Genomic DNA, 21,023 nt, shown 5'->3' with positions numbered 1-21,023 from the left:
GGACTCCAATACTCCCGAAGAAGTTTTCACCCATAAGAAACCTAATCTTTCTCACTTTTGAGTTTTTGGTAGCCTCATATATTTTTCATGTGCCGAAAGAAAAGAGAAGCAAATTGGATGCTTTTGGAAGAAAGGAACATTTGTGGGCTAGAGTGAAACTTCTAAGGCATATAGAATCTATGTGCATGGTCAAAGAGAAGTGGATATAAGTCATGATGTCACCTTCAATGAGGATGTTGCCCTTGGGAAGATTAGTAACCTTCCTCTTCCAAAGAAGGACAAAGAAGCAAATTCAGGAAAATAGGGAGAACTGCAGGATGAGCCTATGCCCGATGCTGAAGGACCAAAGGATCCCATTAATCCAACCCCTCATGAGCCCTCCTCAAAAAGGAGACCCTCATGGATTAGGGAGACTCTTGAAGATGCCGAGAAACATGTTGCGCCTAGGGGACATTTCGTGAAAGCAAGAAGCCGAATAGGTACCAAGGGTACTTAACTACAATGAGCACCATTGTTCAATCTGAGCCTTGCACATTCGAAGAAGTTTTAAAGCATCAAGTTTGGAAGGATGCAATGAACGAAGAGTATGAGTCGACTATGAAGAATGATGTCTAGGATGTGGTCCCTAGACCCAAGGACAAATCCGTTGTCACCTCGAAATGGCTCTACAAGATCAAGCATGGAGCTAATGGAAGTGCTGAAAATTTCAAGGCTAGATTTGTTGCTCGAAGCTTCTCTCAAAAGGTAGGTGTATATTATGATGAGATATTTGCACCGGTTGCCCGCTACACCACCATCCATTCAATCATTGCCCTTGTTGCCTCGCAAGGATGGAATGTACACCAGATGGATGTCAAGACTGCCTTCTTGCATGGTTCACTGAAGGAGGAATTCTATGTAGAAAAACCTGAGGGGTTCGAAGTTCAAGATCATCAGACACATGTATGCATGTTGAAGAAAGCCCTTTATGGGTTGAAACAAGTACCCCAGGCTTGGTATGAGAGGATCGACAGCTATCTAATGAAGCTGGGATTTACGAGAAGTGAAGTTGATTTGAACCTTTATTTTAAGGTTGAGAATGATAGACCTCTCATCTTGGTACTTCATGTGGACGATCTCTTTCTAACAGGTGCGGACCCTCTTATTCATCAATGTAAGAGGGAGTTGGCTTCCGAATTCGAGATGAAGGACCTAGGATTGATGCATTACTTCCTAGGGTTGGAGGTCTGGCAAAAGCCAGGTGAGATTTTCCTTTCTCAAGGAAAATACATTGTGAAGATACTTGAAAGATTTGGGATGGTGAACTACAAGTCTGTGACTACTCTGATGGAACTTACCTTCAAGAAGTTATGTAGAAGTGTTGTTGGGCCCGATTTGGAAAATCCCTCTGAGTATCATCAACTCGTGGGGGCCCTAATGTTCTTGGTGAACTCCCATCCGAACATATGTTTTGCAGTGAATACATTGAGTCAGTTTATGGTCGAGCCTCATCACATACATTGGATTGTTGCCAAGAATCTCTTGAGATATCTTCAGGGCACAATCACTTATGGACTAAGATACACTGTCGGGAATGTGAGGCTCCATGTTAACTTTGATGCAGACTGGGCTGGTAGTGTGGTGGATCGTAAAAGCACATTTGGATGTTGCTTCTCTCTAGGTTCTGCTTCGATATCATGGATGAGCAGGAAGCCGAAGTCAATTGCCTTGAGCACCACTGAGGTTGAATACATTGTTGCTAGTTTGGCCATCTGTGAAGCTGTTTGGTTGAGGAACCTTCCCTACGCGTCGACAAAGGTCTTGATGCAACACTGAGGTTGAATACATTGTTGCTAGTTTGGCCACCTGTGAAGCTGTTTGGTTGAGGAACCTTCCCTACACGTCGACAAAGGTCTTGATGCAACCTGTTTATTTGTTCTCAATCTAAAGCAAGTATGGATTCGCCTTGATAAAGTGAGAATCACTGCAAACCTGAATAGGGTGTTTTACCATTTTAATGTACAACTGCATTTTTAAAAGGTTGCTATAGTTATCCCTGTTGGAAGGAGGAGTAACAGAGCTCATTGTTCAAAAAAATCAAAAGATCTTTTATTGCCATAGTTGATAGAACCATCTATCCAAAAAATGTTTATTACAAAATGTGAACTCTTCACACACTACCCCATTGAAACTAATCAACAACCATGTGCATCAAAGACACCAAAAAACCTTTGCTTCACGCATAATTAATGGAGACACAACTAACAAAGCTTGTTAGCAACACGAACATGCTTTATCAACACAAGTAACCCATCTTTAAATCTTTCCACTCCAATGCAATCTTTGCCTACTACACCCAGAGTTTTGAGTCATGGTCAATCGTTGTCCACTCCAATGCAATATTTTCCTACTATACCAAGCGTTTGAATCTTGTTCAAATGTTTTAGCACAGCTACCTGCTCTAAATACAATGCCTCTAGCACAACCTATATAGCCACCCCAATCAACATCACACCACAGCCTTAAACTTCTAGGTCAACATCCAAGACTAGGTTACATCAACATTGCTCCACCTGACAAGGTGAACATTTATGTAATCGAAGCACAAAAACAAGGAAGAAATCAAAGTCATACACAGACTAGAAATCATAATATGGGACATCAATGGGTGACACAATGCATGAAATGTGGTATGTAGGGGCATACTGTAGTAAACTACTCTTTCGGCCATGTCTTCCCTTCTAAATCATCACAAATGTGGGCAACATGAACTTCTGTGAAGAGTTGTTTTTCCATATGAAGTCCATGATATCCTACAAGAAGTACATAAAAGCAATGGGCAAAGTGGATAAAAGACAACAATGTGACTCATCCTCTTGGCCGAACTCTAGTAGTCTAACTATTTCGTGACACAGAGAAGTATGTTCAGAAATGTGATCTTTTATAGCACATGGGCAGACCCCATCAGCATGACTTTTTGCTCTACATCCTAGTCTCCTATGCGTTCCCTTGCAAGAATGGTCAACTAATTATCTACAGCCCCTTTCATGTCACATCGGGTCAGAAGTGCTTCATCATAGGCACCATCAACACCTTCACCGTGACCAAGAATGACATTGAGACAGTGGCTCAACTTTTATGCACAAATACCATCACCAAGTTCGGATGCCCCTTGGATCTAGTCAAGGATAACGGTTCGCATTTCATCAATATGATAATTCACCGGTTCACAAAGCAGTTCATGATCACAAATCATCGCAACTCTTATTACTATCCATCAGGGAACAACGTACTAAAATCAGCAATAAAAATAATATTTATCATATTGAATAAGGCATGCATTTTAGATAACAAGAATTGGGATCAACACCTCCCTATAGTACTTCAAGTTTTTCGCTCTGTGCACTTCACAAGAATGCTAATGTGTATACACGTTTCAAACTTGTATATGGTAGCGAAGCAGTCCTCCCATGGAATTCGTCCTCCCACCTTTGCACCTTGACGCACATTAGCAACAAGGAGTTCAGAATGAGAGCATCAAGGTGACTCGTGACAGACGCTTCAAACAGAGAGGATTTGAGGAAGGTCAATTAGTTCTATTCATTGATTCTAAGCGGAAAGACCACCCTAGTAAAGCTCAACTACTTTTAGTTCTAACCTTATGCTTTGGACAGGTTGCATGAGAATGGTTCCGCAACTGAAGGCATGAGAATGATTCAGAATTAACGCCAACCACCCTCATCCGTACTATTGATAACAAAATTAGAGCCGAATGATGGAAAAACACAGAAGATCCAAACTCGACACCACCGACATAACCCTGGAAGGTATCTTAACCCTACTTCCCTTCTCCCTCCAACTAGCACACCCTTAAACCCCACAATAAACCTCACCCCCACTTCTCTCTCCCTCCAAAGAACAAGATAAATACGCCACCACCTCCTCCCAAACATCCCACCTCTCCGCGTACTATTGGGCGATATAAATTGTCACTTCTCAAAATCTTCTTCCACCACCCTGTTGTCTTGGAAAACACAAGAAAAAGTTCACTTCACGATCCCGCTGTTTCAAAAAAAAAAATTAAAAGAAGATATAAATTATTTATTTTTTTTGGTGAAAATCCGAAATCCACAATTTAAAGAACAATATCTGGCATTATAGTAAATAATCATTTGTTTCTTTCTATTACAATAAGACCCTTGCTTACCTGGAGCTGTGACCATCTGTTTTCCAGCGCGAACGATTCAACACGAGGTGCCGTGTTCGAAACCACGCCGTAGCTACACTCCAGTAATGTCCAATAGTCGGCATGATCGTCATCTCTTAAGATATAAGTGGAAGGATCGCAGCTCGCACAGTATTTGAAATGTTCTTCACCGGGTTCTTTGCAGATGCACGGTGAGAGCTTTAGTGAGGGGCCTAACAGTTCAAGAATTAGCTGGCGCAGCGTTCGAATCCGGCGGCTGTAAACTTCAGCTAAGATTTTCGGAAACCTCCTTCTCAACTTTGCGCGGGAACTGCGCTTCCTTGCCATGTCGAAGTTTTTCTGCGAACGGCTCTATGTGTGAGAATCTGTATTGAATTGTATAAGATATTAGTGAACTGTAAACCGAAAGTGTTCTTTGAATTTAAACAAGTTAGGATTTCATTTCAGAATTAAGTTTTATATTAGGAAATGAAATGATATTTTAAGATTTACGAGACTAAAAATAGTGTATGAGATTATTAGTTTTATGTTTTTCATTTTTTGCAATTTAATTTTTTTTCCGATTCAACTTGATGATGAGCTATCCAAGTTTCTAAGAATCCCCTCACTAAAAAGATAATGTAAGACATTGATGCTAACATGTTTTCATAATTTCCTCTCATGTCTTTGAATGCATCACATTCCAAAATGAAATGTCTTTCCGATTCCACAACCCTAGACGTGTAAAATGTACACACCCGTTCTTCCCAAGCTTTTTAGGGCTTTTCCACCATCCTGTTTCACACAAATTGAGCAATAAGAACATTTGCCCTCCACGAAATGCTAGCTTCAATGAACTCTTTTTGTTGTAAATCACACTTAGGGTTGAATTCCTCAATGTAATATTTCTTCTTTCTACCCAACTCTTTTCCCAATACTCTTTTACGAAACTTCTCCATAACAAAATCCTTTAGCTCCTTGTTATTTGTGGGACAAACATTGATGTAGATATTCCATTTTGGCATCCATGTGTAGTTTTGTTTCGTCCATGTTTTCTTTCTTTCACTCATGCCTTCATTGAAGATAACATTAGGCCATCTACCTACTCTCATTTGTTCAATTCATTTTAAATATCTTATGAGCCGCACCATAGCAAGTGCTTCAATGGGAATTGTTCATGTTTCACTCAACATTATCTCATAAGGTACTGAACTTTTTATTTTGAACTTGCTCATGATCAAGTGTTTTTGGATTTTCTCAATTTGTTTCCATTTTGAGACGGGAGTGCTGCTAGCCCACAATTCACACTCATATAGCATCACTGGACAACTAGGAGTCCAAAAAGCACTTTAATCGTTTTCCAATCCCATAACTCTGCCTCTCTACATCTGTTTTGAAGAGCATATAATGCTTTCACCCTCCTAAAATTCTCTTCTTTCTGCAGTCCTCCCAATTGAGTTTGTTGTTGAAGTCAATCCCAAGGTACTTATACTCATTTACTTCTTCAAAAATGTTGTCTTCAAAGAAGAAAGCATGTTGGCTCAGCTTCCTTTTATTAGAGAAAATAATTATTTTGGTCTTGCTAGTGTTGACTTGCACCCCACTGCTCTACAAAAATGCTCAAGAGCATATAAGTGCATTTGCAATCCATGGGCCGATTTAGAAATTAATACAATATTATCAGCATATAAAAGAAGCTTTATCAGAAACTCCCCCAACCGAACACCATCTCCACCTTGCAGATTTAGCCACTCCTCCAATTTATCAATATATAGACCAAAAAGAGTAGGGGATAAAGGGCAACCTTGCTTGACTCCAATGTCATTTCTAAAGTTTTCTGAAATACCTGCTGAGGTTCTAATTTTGACTTTCACTTCTTCATAAAGTCTATGGACAGCGGCTCTATAATACACAGGAATTTCAAATTCTTTCATTCTATGCCACAACTTATCCCTAGGGACTGTGTCAAATGCTTTTTTGAAGTCAACAAAAAAGCAAAATACTTCTTTTTCCTCACAAACCTTTTCAACTATGTGTCTCAGCGTGATACCATGATCCACTGTAGAATGTTTCGGCCTAAAACCCACTTGTCCTCTTACCCTCTTTTCTTTTACTTCTGCCCACTTACTAATTATGTCTTCTACCATGATGTCAAAAAGCTTTGCAAACAAAGGATCGATCATAATTGTTCTATAGTTGGATGGACTATTAATGTCTCCACTTTTAAAAAGGGGTATTGCCAGGCTAGTTGTCCAGTCTCTTGGGAATCCTTGATGAATGATGTTGATGAATATTTCTATGATGTGTAGTGCAAGAGCGTTCATACCCCATTTTAGATACTCTACTTGAAGTTCAACCAAGTTCTTTTCCTTTCCTGTTTTCAGCTTCTTAATTCCAGTCTCCACCTCCTGTAACATGAAGAGCTTTGAATTTGTGTTGATCCTAGGGAGGGCTCCACCTCTGATTCTTTCTCATAAAGTTGCCTTGCATATTCAAACCATTGATTGGTTGCAATATTATTTTCAAATTGCTTCTTCCTTGGTTGCAGTTCCTGCCATAAAAACTTTGGATTATTCTTGCTTAAATATATTAGCTCTTCTCTCCTTGTTTTTGCATGAACTCATCTTTTTTCCTTTTTAGTATCTACTTATATAACTTTACATTCATCTTCTCCTTTCTTGCATTTTTCAAGGTTCTCCTTGCCATTTTGCATTCCTCATCAAACCAAACATTTACACGAGAACAATTTGATTCTGATTTCCTATTTTTTGCTCTTTTGCACTTCTTAAGTGCACTTTGAATTATATTTGTTAACTCATCTATGTTGAAGCTTTTGAAACCAGTTTTCTCCTTCCAAATTAATCTCTCTAACATTGTCTTGAAGATAATACAATTTTCTTGTGTTAGAAGAATTTTGCCTCTTGATAGTGATTGTCGAGAGCATTGGGTTTTCCTCCTATGCTACCTTTCTTCTAACCATGATAACCTTATATAAATTGGGTTATGGTCTGATTTGAAGTCCCAAATATGCTCTCCAATATTAACTCTGTTTATCTTTTCTATCAAGCTTTGTGAACACATCACATAGTCAGCGACACTTGCACCTTTGTATGTGTTGCAAGTGAAGTTCCAATACCTTTTCCATCTATATAGAACATTGCAAATAATTAAGTTGAAATCCCAACACAGTGTAAGCAACTCCTCTAAAAGATTTCTAACTTTGTCATCTTTTGAACACCTCACCCATTGGGGATTCTCCTCTTCAGTGAGCCAAATAGGATTGTTATCCTCTTTGCAACAAATAATGCTAGCTTGATTATTTGTTGTTCTAGCATTGAAATATCCCACTAAAAGAACTTATCCCTGCTCAGAGTACATGACATTATCTTGTCTTAAAGCTGCAGATGGATCCTTGTTGTCAATCCCCTTATTTTTGTAAGTTTTTGAGACTTGAGAGGCAAAATAGCATGCTACAATTCTTATGTGATTCTCATTCTCTGATATTTTCAACCATAAATATTGTTTATTTGCATCTTCTTTAATTCATTGAATGTGACGACCTTCTTTTTCTTTCACTAAAACTAGTATTCCCCCATACCCTTTGTCATTTTCTACTACCTTGTTCCAAACTGCCAACTTCAAATAACCGTCAAACATAGGAGTTTTGCAACCATCATGCTCATGAGTTTCCGTGAGACAAATTATGTCTTTACCTTCTGCAATAGGCCCTAACCTAGAAAGCACGAGCCAACTTTAATTAAGTTCTTTGAAATTATTTTGGAAAGGAAACACATGAAAACGAAAGGGAGGGTGGAACTTATCCGACACAAACTCTGACTTTTTCGGAAGATTTTGAGAGATTTAATCAAATTATTTTAATTTTGAATTATTTTAAAGTGTTGCGAAGTTTAAAATTAAAAGAAATTATATTTGCTTTTGGTTTTGAAGTGTTATATTTTTTATATTTAACATAGAATTTATTTTTTTCCATTTATTTTATACTAGCAATTGCATTGAGAGGTGCAAAGGAACGCCGATAGTAGGAGTGGGGAAATCTGGAAGGCAACAATCAAGTGAAATATATGGAGAATGAAATACAATCAAAATTTGATTCTCTATATTTCTTCTAAAGAATGTTGTAGGAGGTTAAATTTAAGAAGAAAGTTGCACTAACATAAATGTCCCAGAACAATGTCAGAGAGTTATGAAATAGATGATGATCATGTAAGAATGAAGATTTTTGTCCAAAGTTTAACAGGTGATGTAAGGCCCTGGTTTAGAGCTCTCCCTGCAAATTCCATAGCTGATCCAGAGGCTCTTTACCAAAAATTTCTCAACAGATGGGAGAAGAATAGGGACCCCCTGCACATATTAGCCGAATATGACACTATCAAAAGAGGCCCTCAAGAAACTGTCTTAGACTATTGTGCTAGGTTCAACAATGTTTACAATGCTATTCCACAAAACCTTAGACTTCCACTTGATCTAGCTTTATACAAATTCCCTGAAGGATTTTATTCTAACATGGCATATCAATTGAGCGAAAGAGCCCCTCAAAGCTTAGCAGACATGCAGAATGTAGCTGTTAGTGTGGAGGCAAATCTGATTGCCAAGAGAAACATAGCAAGAGCTGAGAGAAGAACTACTTTTAAAGAAGAACCTTCAGCATTTGAGCAAAAGTTGGATGCAATCAGCAATACCATGCACAATATTGGAGATAGAATGGCAACTATTGAAAGAAAGACATCATGGGATGGACAACGAGCTAATACTATCAGAAACCCAAATTTTAGAAAAAACCAAAATCCAAACGTTGGAAGGACTAGCCTCGACCATGATATAAGACCTCCTTTTCAAGATAACTATGCTGAGGCATCCACATCTAGTGAACCATCCGAGGATTCTCATATAAAATTGATGGGTTTGAAGGGTCAACAACAAGTTTTTTTAACCCAAGAAGACCAAGATGATCATGATATCAATCAATTCCAAACCAAGTCTGGAGAGTCATTTGACTTCAAAGAAGGCTACGATTCAGTTGTCTACGAAGTCCATAAACAATACAAATTGAGAACAAGAACCATTGATGTGTCTGATCCCATCAAGCCAAAGTATGCCAAGCAGCCTAAGAAAGTAAAAGACAAGGCCGCTATCACAGAACCTGCTGATAAGACAGACCCAAATTTAAAAGAAGTGACCATAGAGGATGTATCTGACATGCAGCCCTCTAAAAAGCAGCCTTTTGTATCCTTTCCCTCAAAAGAAAATGTAAACAACACTCTTGAAAGCCTTCCCAAAACAGAAAAATCTCAAGAAATCACTGAAAATCAAGAGAAAAACACTGAAAGTGCAATTGAAAAGGGAAAATCTGCCAGTCACAACACAAAGACTCAATTAGAGAAACCCTTCGATTTAGAGGCAGAAATTGGTAAATTAAAGATACCTATTCCTCTCTCTGAGCTTGCTAAACATGATGTATATAGACAGCAAATCAAAAGATCGCTGCAAATGCCAGAGAACAGGGATGATGTTAATGTCTTAGATGATCAAACTGAGCTACTTTTCGGTCCAAAAGTCGATGGCAAATCAGCAAATGTTGTTGTTTTACCCTTTTATGTCAGTTTTCACATACATGATAAAGTCTTGCACAATGCAATGTTTGATTCAGGTGCTTCACACAACCTAATGCCCAAAGCTGTAATGGAGAAGCTAAACCTTGATGTTACTAGACCATACAAAGACATGTTCTCATTTGATTCTAGCCAAGTCAAGTGTTTAGGCTTAATCAAAGACTTGTGTGTGTCCTTGGTCCAATACCTGAATAAAACAATCCTAATGGACGTGGTGGTATCTGACATTCCACCAAAGTATGGCATGCTCTTATCAAGATCTTGGGGAGCAAAACTCCAAGGATCTATCCAATCAAACCTCTCTTATGCCACTATATCAGTCTTTGGGCAACCAAAGAGACTGTATAGGGAAACATTAATGAAATATGTGGTAAGTAGTGAGGAAAAGCCCCAAAACTTTCCAATTTATTCAATCCATTCTGATATGGATTCATTTATCTTGTTTAATGATGAAATGTCTCCTCCCACTCATGATAAGCCTTTCGCTTTAGAACAAGAAACATGCATAAGTGAGGAATCGGTTGCCCATACCCAACAAACTGTCAAAAAGATAAATGCAACCAGCACACCAGAAGAACTCAATGAAACAGAAAATTCAAATCTGCCCACTCCGACAATGATTGAAACTCTCAATACTAGTCAAGAGCAAGAAATCCTATGGTATTTGGAGTTTGATGGTTCAGTAAACAAACTAGGAGTAGGGGCAGGAGTATGGATTCACAACAAGCAAAACAACCATGCATAGGGTCATGCTTATAGATTAAATTTCAGATGTACTAACAACATGGCAGAGTATAAGCCCTCCTTTTAGGCCTTAAACTCATCAAATCTCTAGGAGCTGCAAAAGTTTCCATTTTAGGTGACTCCGATTTGATCATTCAACAGATTAAAGGTAACTTTGTTACAAATGACAATAGGCTAAGAGCTTATAGGAAGGCAGCCACTGAAATACTCAATACCTTCACAGAATCCCAACTTGCCAAAATTCCAAGAAGCCATAATCTCCATGCGCATAGTCTAGCTACTTTTGCTAGCACTTGTAAGCTGCCTTTTGAGCCCAATCACCACTTCACAACAGAAATAAAAAACAGGCCTGCAGTCCCAAATAATGTCAAAGACTGGCAAGTATTTGAGAATGATGCACAAATCAGTAATTTCCTCACTTTACAGCAAGAATTTTCAAGCCTAAAAATTGATAAAGATGCCATGGATGACCCACAACAACAAATGAGCCAAAATGAGCAGACTATAACAGCTGAAGCAGCAAATCAAATGTTGCGCCCAACCATTTTTTATGACAAGAACATAGAAGAGCTGAAACAAATGAATTTGGATGAAATAGCTGAGGCAGAGGCTGAAGTTATTTAACTCAAAGACAATTTCCTACCCACAGGCTTGACTCCCTTAGAAGACATATTTGATTCAAATGACATTCCCAAAAAGCCAAAAATGCAACCCTTAAACGCCGCAATTGAAGACTGTAATATTGGAACAGCAAACAACCCCAAAATGATTAAACTGTCCAGATCTTTGCCTCCTGATCAAAAGCCAAAATATGTTGACTTGTTTAAAGAGTTCCAAGATGTTTTTGCCTGGAGTTATGAGGACCTCAAGTCCTATGACACTTCAGTCATTCAACATACCATACCTTTGAAACCAAATCAGAAGCCTTTTAAACAAAAACTAAGAAGAATCAATCATGTGCTTCTCCCCTTGATTGAGAAAGAAGTAAAGAGAATGTTTGAAGCTGGAATTATAGCACCAATCAGATTTTCAGAATGGGTATCCAACTTAGTGCCCACAAGGAAGAAAATAGGCGAGATTAGATTGTGTGTTGACTTAAGAAATTTGAACCAAGCCTCTCTCAAAGACCACTACCCATTGCCAAAAATGGACCACATTCTACAAAGGGTTGTGGGGTCTTCTAGGATTTCACTGCTTGATGGCTTTTCAGGATTTAATCAGATATTAGTTCACCTGGTTGATCAAGACAAAACATCGTTCACAACACCGTGGGGAACCTTTAAATATGTGAAAATCCCTTTCGGACTTAAGAATGCAGGTGCTACTTTTCAAAGGGCAATGGACATAGCCTTTTCTAAAGAAATCCATGATTTCTTAGTGGTATACTTTAATGATCTTACCCCATTCTCAAAATCAGACCAAGAACATTTGAAACATCCGAGACAAGTATTCCTTACTTGTAGGAAATATGGCATTTCGTTAAACCCCAAGAAGTCTCTCTTCGGCCTAGAAGAAGGCAAATTACTAGGCCATATTATCTCAAAAGATAGAATTAGAATCGATCCGGAAAGGATTCAAGCCATTGTCCAAATCCCTTATCTTAGAAACATCAAAGAACTGCAAGCTATTTTAGGGAAGATTAATTTCTTGAGGAGATTTATCCCAAACTTGGCTGAGCTGATAAGATTGTTAAATAACATGCTCAAGAAAGATTCTGAAGTTAAAAGGTCTTTAGAAGCCAAGCAAGCCTTTGAGGGCATAAAAACTGCATTAACCCAAGCACCAGCCCTCACAAGCCCCAATTTTGACAAAGATTTCATTATTTTTTTCCTTTGCTTCTTAACACACCATTGTTGTTGTCCTATTACAGAAAGATGACCAAGGAAATGAAAAGCCCATTGCTTTCTTTAGCCGAGCCCTTAGAGATGCCCCCTTGAAGTACCAAATCATGGAAAAGCAGGCCTATGCCCTTGTAAAAGCCATCAAAAATTTCAGAGTTCACATCTTATACTCCCATGTCATTGCATATGTTCCAAATGTTGTTGTAAAAGACATATTAACTCAAGAGGGAATAGAAGGAAAAAGAGGCAAATGGATTGCCAATATCCTTGAGTATGACATTGAGATAAAACCCACCAAGCTCATAAAGGGAAAAGGTTTAGCCAAACTGATGTTCGAAACCAATTTTCAAGCCTTAGACATTAATGAACTGGATAATGAACAGGAGCTGGCGACTCCACAGATCAGTGAAGCTTTTTTGCAATCCCCATGGTATGCTGATATATGTTTCATATTGTTAAACCTGTGTGCTCCTCCAGGGTTGTCCAGAACCAAAAAGAGATTTTTAAAGATGAAAGCATCAAAGTTTTGTGTCTTAGATAGTGCCCTGTTTTGGAAAAATCATGAAGGAATATTGCTTAATTGTTTAACTTTAAATGAAACTGACAGTGTTATGAAAGAATTTCATGCAGGGGGTTGTGGAGGGCACTTATATTGGAAATCTACTGCTGATAAAATACTAAGGGTTGGTTACTATTGGCCCTCTCTGTTTGCTGATGTGAAAAAAATTGTGATGTCTTGCCATAAGTGCCAGATCTTTGAAGGCAAAAGAAAGTTGCTTGCCCTTACCCATTAAGCGCATTTCAACCGAGAAACCATTCCAACAGTGGGGTTTAGACTTCATTGGTGAGATCCACCCATCCTCTTCCAGCTAGCACAAGTGGATTTTAACTGCTACAAATTACTTTACCAAGTGGATTGAGGCCATCCCTTGTAGGCAAGCCAATGACTCAACCATCATCCAATTCCTTGAAACCAATATTCTTTCCAGATTTGGCTGTCCAGAGAAGATCATTACAGACAACGCTGCTGCCTCTAAATCCAAGAAAATGATCAGTTTTTGCCACAAATACCACATTTCCTTAGGTCACTCCTCAGTCTATTACCCTCAAGGTAATGGCCTAGCCGAGTCATCCAATAAAAGCCTCATCAATATCATTAAGAAAGTCTTGGAGGAGAATAAAAAGAATTGGCACAAGAAGCTTGTGAATGCCCTATGGGCAGATAGATTGACAACTAAGAGATCCATTGGAGTGAGCCCATATGAGTTAGTTTATGGAATGGAGGCCAGATTTCCTTCATCTTTGGGAATCCCTGTTATCAAATTACTGCAAGAGATTCAGGCTGAGCCCAATGATATCCAAAGAAGAATTAATCAAACCATCCATCTACAGCAAACAAGGGAGCAAGTGTATAACAGAGCTCAGATTTTACAAGAGAAGCTGAAGAAAATGTTTGATAAAAGAGCAAAGGCTGAAGATTTCTACATAGGCAACCAAGTTTTAAGGTGGGATTCAAGGAGAGAAGACAAAGGAAAGCATGGCAAATTCGATTTCCTGTGGAAAGGGCCATATGTTATTCAAGTTGTGCAAGGCAATAACACATATTTTCTCAAGAGTTTGGATGGCAGAGAAGTTGAAGAAGGCCTTGTCAATGGCCGAATGCTAAAGCACTATCACGACCCCTTTTGATGTACATAATGCATCTGTATATTATATTTGTACATTATTATTTGTATTTTCAGCATTTTCATTTACATCAGTCCGACAAGGGAATAACGCAGCAAATTTTGAAGGAAGGATCAAAGCAAATGCACCATTTGATCTTTGTTTTGAATTAATTTCAAAAAGAAGTGCTCAAGTAGATTTGAATATGTTTATAAGCACCCAAAAGACAAGAAGAAGAGCTGTAATTTTTCTACAAATCAGCTCAAAAAGGATACTGCATATCAGCTTACAAGAATTCAGTCAAAAGCATCAAAGAAGAAGGAAGTTTTCAGATTATAGCAACAATTGAAGACCAAGGCATTCTGACCTGTTGTTCTTGGCTTTTCATTTGGAAAAGCCATCCCCAAGTGGAGCCACTGTTAGCCTCCTATTGCAATAGGTTTCATATTTCATGATTGACTGTTTACAAGCCAAATATGTCATTCTTTCCATGCTGCAAAGGTTCCATATTTCCTAGAAAACTCAGAAAGTTTAAAAAATGTAAAGAGGGTATGCCCTAAAAGAATAATCAAAGGGCAAAAAGAATCAATTGGCCAAAGAGAAAAATAAATGAAATGAACCCCAAACAAAAGGCGAGGAAAGTGTGCTAGCTCAAATGCCACTACTATATTCCATTTTTGAAGGATTTCACAGTTAAGGGAAGGCCAAACAGCTTAATCTTGGCTTCCCTAGGTTTAAATTTCTTGTTTTAGAAATAGAGAATGCATATCTGTCCAAACTGTTTAATCTTGGCAGATTATTAGACAAGTAGAGAAGCCAGGGTGCTCAACAGCTTAATCTGAGCCCCTGGAAGTAATAAGGATCGATTTAGATAGGAGGATAGCAAAAAGAAAAGTTGAAAAACTGGGTTTGCTAGTCTAAGTGCACCCAAACAAAAAGAAGAAAAAATGTTAGGCTAAGTAGGCTGGGTAGGTAGTTTTTGAGGTTGCAGAGTGAATAAGTGTGATCAATTTTGTATTTCAAAGTGTTATTTTACTTCAGATCACAAGTATAAGGCAAAATCCATTCGAAGCAGCTCAGGCGAGGCATGTCTAACTTCCCCTTCTTCCTTTTCCCCAAAATCATTCACTAACCTCCCCTAAAGATGTTAAGATCTGCTTGATATCTTTAGAATTCATCATATTCCATAAATTTTGCCTAAGTAAAGGTCTACTTCGCTTAGGAGTGCTCTTATTCATTCTACAAGTTCTATTTCCCCTTTTGTAGCCTAAGATTTCTAAACTTAGCGCTTTCTTCACAAGATTCATATTAACTTCTAACTTATTATGTAAATCCCTATCTGTTTCCCCTTCCCCTACTAAAAATATGCTAAATGTCCCCTTATATACATATCCCCTCCCTCTGGTTGAAAAATAACCAAAAGTATTGCTTGGGAATTACTAAGTTTGCCTGAAACTTAGTAAGAACCCTCATTTTGCCTCTCAAACCATCTTCCAAATGCATTAGGACTCATTCTTATGCATAAAATCCCTTCCAAAATATAAAATCCCTCTTTTTTATGCTTTGGACCCCTTCCAAAAGCATTAAAAACCCTCTTTTTATGTTATCGGAACCCTTCCGATCATGCAAAAACCCCTCCGATGCCATATTTCCTTCCTTTGATCGCAAGTGGTCCTTTGCCGACTCATAAGGCATGCCTCCGATTGCATCCCCCCCGCTCCGACGTGATATCGCTGTCGGAGGTTGCAGTCACAAGTATTGGCCCCTTTAAATATTCCTCCTATCCATTTTCCCCGATGGCGAAACAACGAATTAATGTCAGTTACCCGATCACCCCACCCATCCAATGGCCCAGATCTTATCGCATCGCTCCCATTTCGGCAATCACATATATATAAAGCCCTGCCCCCATGTCCCCGCCGATAGCGAAATGCCGATTTAATCACAGTCGCCCATTCAGGCCCTCAGATCAACGGTCCTCATCAAGTCGCAGCCCCATATATAGCTTCGATATTCCAGAGCCAAAGTGTTATAAAGTGTGGCATATAAAACTTTCGGGTCCGCAGGGTTCATCGCGTTTCGGAGGCATTGTGGTTTGGAGATCCGCCGTTCGCCGATTGCGCGCCAACCGTTGGATCTGCCTTCGCGCGATCCAATGGCCCGGATTTAATTTCCGCTACAGTGTCGCTCCCGCCCTGTTTTTCAAAAAGTTTCACGTTTAAAGTGGTTTTTCGCCTTATAAAGGAAAAGGGATATTTCTTCATGGTTTTGTTCGGGGCATGCGCTTCAGCTCCAAGGGAAGCTTGATCATTCTACATCAATTTCGGATCGCTCCACCACAGATTGGCTCTAGACGGCAGGGTTTTTACCTCAGTAGGCTATCAGCGTCCATTCCTCCTTTTTTTTGCAATGTTTCTTTAGTCTTGATAATGTTTTGATCGGCCAAGCGCCGAAACAGTTCTAAAGACCACGGAAGGCACAACAACAGTCAAATCTCACCATAAAGTGGCATGCAAGGGCGATTTTGTAGCGGCAAAGTGTATCAGTGGAGAGAAACGGCCTCGATTCAGTGTTAAAGTGTATCAGAGTAGCGGCAAAGAGTATCAGTTAAAGAAGATCAGTGGAGAATTAAAGCCACATCAAAGGAACATTAAAGAGCCTCCAGCAAAGTCAATGAGTATCATTGGAGAATTTTAAAGGCATTAAGGCTCACCAGATCAAAGTTAATGCACATAAGGCCACCTAAGGGCAGCGCTGCAGAAACCAAAGCACAGTTATGGCCAAATGAATAGCACAGAGCTCAAAGGACACCATATTTACTCATTTTGAATGCGGCTGCCTCCAACGCAGCATAAATAGATATTTTTTACATTTATTTCAGGATAAGTTAGGTTAATCACAGTTATTTCCCCAGATCTTCCCTCAGATCTGTTTTGTAGATATTTTGCTAATAAATACCACCCTGAGCAATGTATTAAGGGTTGGTTGGTTGATAACTCCTCTCCAGACTTGCGTTGTATTCTTTGAGAGCCTCTATAATCAAAGATCGCTAGAATGCTTGGATGATGAACTGTCTGTTGTGTTTTAATGGCTGAAGAGTAGATTACAAAATTCTAGTGCTTCTACATGGATCAATAAGTCTTTCTCACCTGTTTTCAGTTTCTATGTTTGTAATATCATCTATGTGTCATGATCTAAGTTGCAGGAAGAAAGAATAGTTCAGAGGTTACTTAGTTGTACTCTGTTCTCAATTTCTGTGATTTATCTATGTTTTCCTCTAAATTAGTCCTGAATATGAATTCTTATTTGCTCATATTTGCACTAGTTCCTTCATATATGAATGTTGTTTAGGAATCCTTGATTGCTCCTATATAATGTTCACTCACCTTCCCTCTGTTAGCATAATGAGAGTTACTTAGTTGCCTTTCATTCCCTGACCTTCATTCCAGCTTGATATTGTTCTATGTGTAGCTATCCTGCTCTGTATTCCTCTTGTGACCAAGAAAACGCACCAGCATCCCTTATCCTTGACTCCATGCCCAATGGTTTGAATTTCTCACACTTTGCAGTCCAACTCTGTTTGAAAGCATCATCCTTCCCACCAAAACTCAAAACAAAACCCATGTACACCATAACTAGCCTAAAATCATATCAAAACAAAGCTAAATTATAAAGAGAGAGCCCTCTTTGATTGTAGGTAGGCTAGAACCTATAATCCAAAGATTGGTTTGTGGTTACCTCGACCGTATCCCTTAAGGAGCCAAGGGACAACCTGAGTGATAACACATCCCAACGATCTTCATTTAACAATTTAACCATTTGATCTTATATTTTCATGTAAACTTTGTGACTCAATAGATAAAATAAAAAAAAAGCTAATACAATGATAAGTATAACAAATACTACCATGAAAAATATGTTATATTTAAATGAAAATCATAACCTAGAAATAAGTAAAAATAATTCAACAAACTTACTTTTGAAATTCCTTACACATTTCGTCCAATGATAATTTCCCTGACTTCACACGAGATAATATTGTTTTGAAAAAAAATCATCTTTCACTCCTTGCAATGCTCTCCAAGGTGTGATAGTCATATCTTCTAGAAGTTGCTTCATTTTAGGACCTAATTTACTGCTGCTACATATCAATGGTTTAGACTTTTTGACCTTCTGGTTTTTAATGTCAATGTTCTCCCACATGCTAAAAATCTCATTAATAAATTCCCATATCTCTCTAGTTCTAAATGCCAACTGGAAAATGTTATCAATACTTTTGAATATATCAGAATGTATTTTTTCGCCTTTTGAATTGATTTTTTCCTCAATTTGATAGCCTATTTCCATACAACATTCATTTCGAAATTCTAGACTAACATTTATCTTATCCCCACCACATTTTTCTTTAAATTCATTATGAATAAATCTAACCCTTTGGATGAAAGTCATAAACATCCTATACTCATTATCTGTACTATGATTCCATGCCAATAGCTTTGCTTCTCTATTTGATAAACCAGCATAAGTGATACATTTCATTCGTTTCAAAATCTCGGTTATTGGGATATTCCTCCATCAATTGCCTTTGAGATTCTACAGAATGGTTCCCCCTAATCACATAATAATTGTATTCAAAACATTTTGACTTATCAAATGCTTCTTTATTGGGAACTTGAAATGGCTCAACAAGAAGCACATAATCAACCACATCAGCATATGGATTGTACCTCATCAATGTCTTCAAGTTGTGAACATGCATGTGGTGTGGCTTTCGGATTTGATATTTAAGTTGTCCATCAATTGGATTATAGATTTGTCTCACATTAATATGAAATGTATGGCCACCCTCAATTAAGTTTGTCTTTGTCAAGTTATGTCGAATGACATTTTGTTTTGTTTTAATAATGTCATCCTCTAAATCAGCTCTTGGTGTAATGATTTCCCCTCTTTCTTTCGAATTTTCACTAGGATCTTCGCTGTTGGCTTTGACTATTTGAGAATGATAAACTTTCATTTTCTTCCTCCTCTTTTCTTATAGATAAGTAACATTCTCATCATCAACTAGAACAAAGACATTCTTGGGCATTTTTACTTTTGGTATTTTATGGCTCTTCTCCTTTCTAACATCAATTCTAATCTCATCCTCAGTAATGACAACATATTCTTCAACATCAGTTTCAACTTCCTCATCTTCAAAAGTAAAATGTCTACATTTGCTAGATTTATCCACTATAGACATTATTTGTTGATCCCTTGGATGTAGTTTTGTAGCATCATGGATTATTATTTTTTGCTTGTTTGGCATATATTCTTCTCACCCTGAGTAGAAATTGTTGACAACATTCATAATATCTTTCTCTATGAAATAAATGTCTCCCAACATAATTGAAATATTTTCAATAAAATTCTATCAAACAAAATATCACATGTCAATGAAAATTAAGTTATGAAAATATAATGATGTAGTTACAATAATGCAAAACACATATATATAAATAACAATAATTACGATATATTGTGCAATATCATTTCTAATTTGTTTACACATCTTTGTAGATTCCTCTGTCGTGTCATATATTGACAATGATAACTGATATAATCTTGTCATGTGACTTGGGCGATTTTGTAAGTACAAAAATAATTTCAGTGTCTGGTATCAAACAAATGTATAGTACTTTTCCCAGCACCTCATAAAGTCCACTATCGTTAGGGATATCGACATATATATATATATATATATATATATATATATATATATATATATATATATATATATATCTGCAGATGTTCTTCGCCTTCTCTATCTTTCACATACCATACATTTTTGATATGCTTCACTTATTGTGATTTCTTCCAGTAAGAAATCATCTTCTTATCGTTTGAGGCATTTGGTACATTTGTAGTTATTAGCTCAGGTTTGGTTCATTTAACAATATTTTTTGAGGATCCACCTTTAATTTTAGCAGTCTTTGGTCCAGAAAGATTCACAGAAATCTTCTTTGATGCCATTTTCCTAAAAAATATATACACATATAAATAAATTATTAAATTACAAAAAAAATAGCTTAAGTAAACAAACAAAACAAAACAAACTCTAAAAACAATAAATAATCATGAATCATAAATATTTTTTTAAAACATAACCTTTAAAAAAAAAAAAAAATTAAAAAAATGGCCCGCCAACCCCATGGGCCCGTTGGGTCGTGGTGGGGCAGCCCCCTCTTGCCCCACCCCTATGGCCCAACAGGCCCGTGGGGGTGGAGGCCTGTTGGACCCATGGGGGTGGAGGCTGGCTCTCAAAATTGGGCCTCCACCCCCACAGGCCAATCGCAGCCCAACAGTCCCATCAGGGTAAAGATCTGATTCTAAGAATCAACCCTCACCCTTGGTGGGCTAGGCCGCGGGGTGGGTGCCGTCGGCGGGCACGACAGGGCCTACCATGCCCACTACTGATGTAGTGAACTCTTGCCTGCCAGGGGGCTATCGGGTAAGCCTGACTCATTTAAATTTTTAATTTCGAAAAGAAATCTAAATTTCATTAATAAAAAGTTAAATATTATTTTACTGGAATTTGTTTTTGGTTTGGTATTTTACACGAAGATAACAACCCAACTAACACATAACTACTAGTAAACCTATGGGAGTTTAAGACTTGCACACAACAAAAGGGAAACTAACCTTTCAAATGCGATAATCTTCCGTTGAATATGTTGTTGATAACAATGTAGCTGCTCCACAAAATCGCTCCAAGTCTTTTAACAAACCTCAAAAAGCCTTGATGTGATGTGAGGAATAGTGATAATGAAATTTATGATATAGCAGAAATTACGAAATTATTTTACTGCACGGTGAATGTGGTATTAATTTGTTTTTATAAAAACTTTAACATATAAATCTTGTTATGGCGATATAGTAATTTATGATAAAGCGAACATTACGGAATTTTTTTACCGCATGGTGAATGTGGTATTAATTTTT

At 37.9% G+C, this 21,023-nt stretch overlaps 1 protein-coding gene across 4 annotated transcripts in view; it reads right to left on the bottom strand.

Moving 5' to 3' along the window:
- The window catches only part of TERT (telomerase reverse transcriptase), a 422,846-nt gene extending 418,251 nt beyond the window's left edge, over window positions 1-4,595 (bottom strand). For all 4 annotated transcript variants that reach the window (XM_089437131.1, XM_089437132.1, XM_089437134.1 and 1 more), the window contains exon 1: window positions 4,187-4,595. In XM_089437131.1, the coding sequence (XP_089293257.1) occupies window positions 4,187-4,513 (327 nt within the window). In that variant the 5' untranslated portion in view covers window positions 4,514-4,595. The remainder of the gene's footprint in view (window positions 1-4,186) is intronic.
- Between the last annotated feature and the right edge of the window lie 16,428 nt (window positions 4,596-21,023).

The sequence above is a fragment of the Pinus tabuliformis genome, chromosome 5_2 (assembly GCF_031772625.1).
Source record: "Pinus tabuliformis cultivar Carrire ecotype Pingquan chromosome 5_2, CPIR1, whole genome shotgun sequence".
NCBI classification, from domain to species: domain Eukaryota; kingdom Viridiplantae; phylum Streptophyta; class Pinopsida; order Pinales; family Pinaceae; genus Pinus; species Pinus tabuliformis.
Note: the sequence above shows the minus strand (reverse complement) of the source record. Positions and strands in the feature narration are given on the sequence as shown.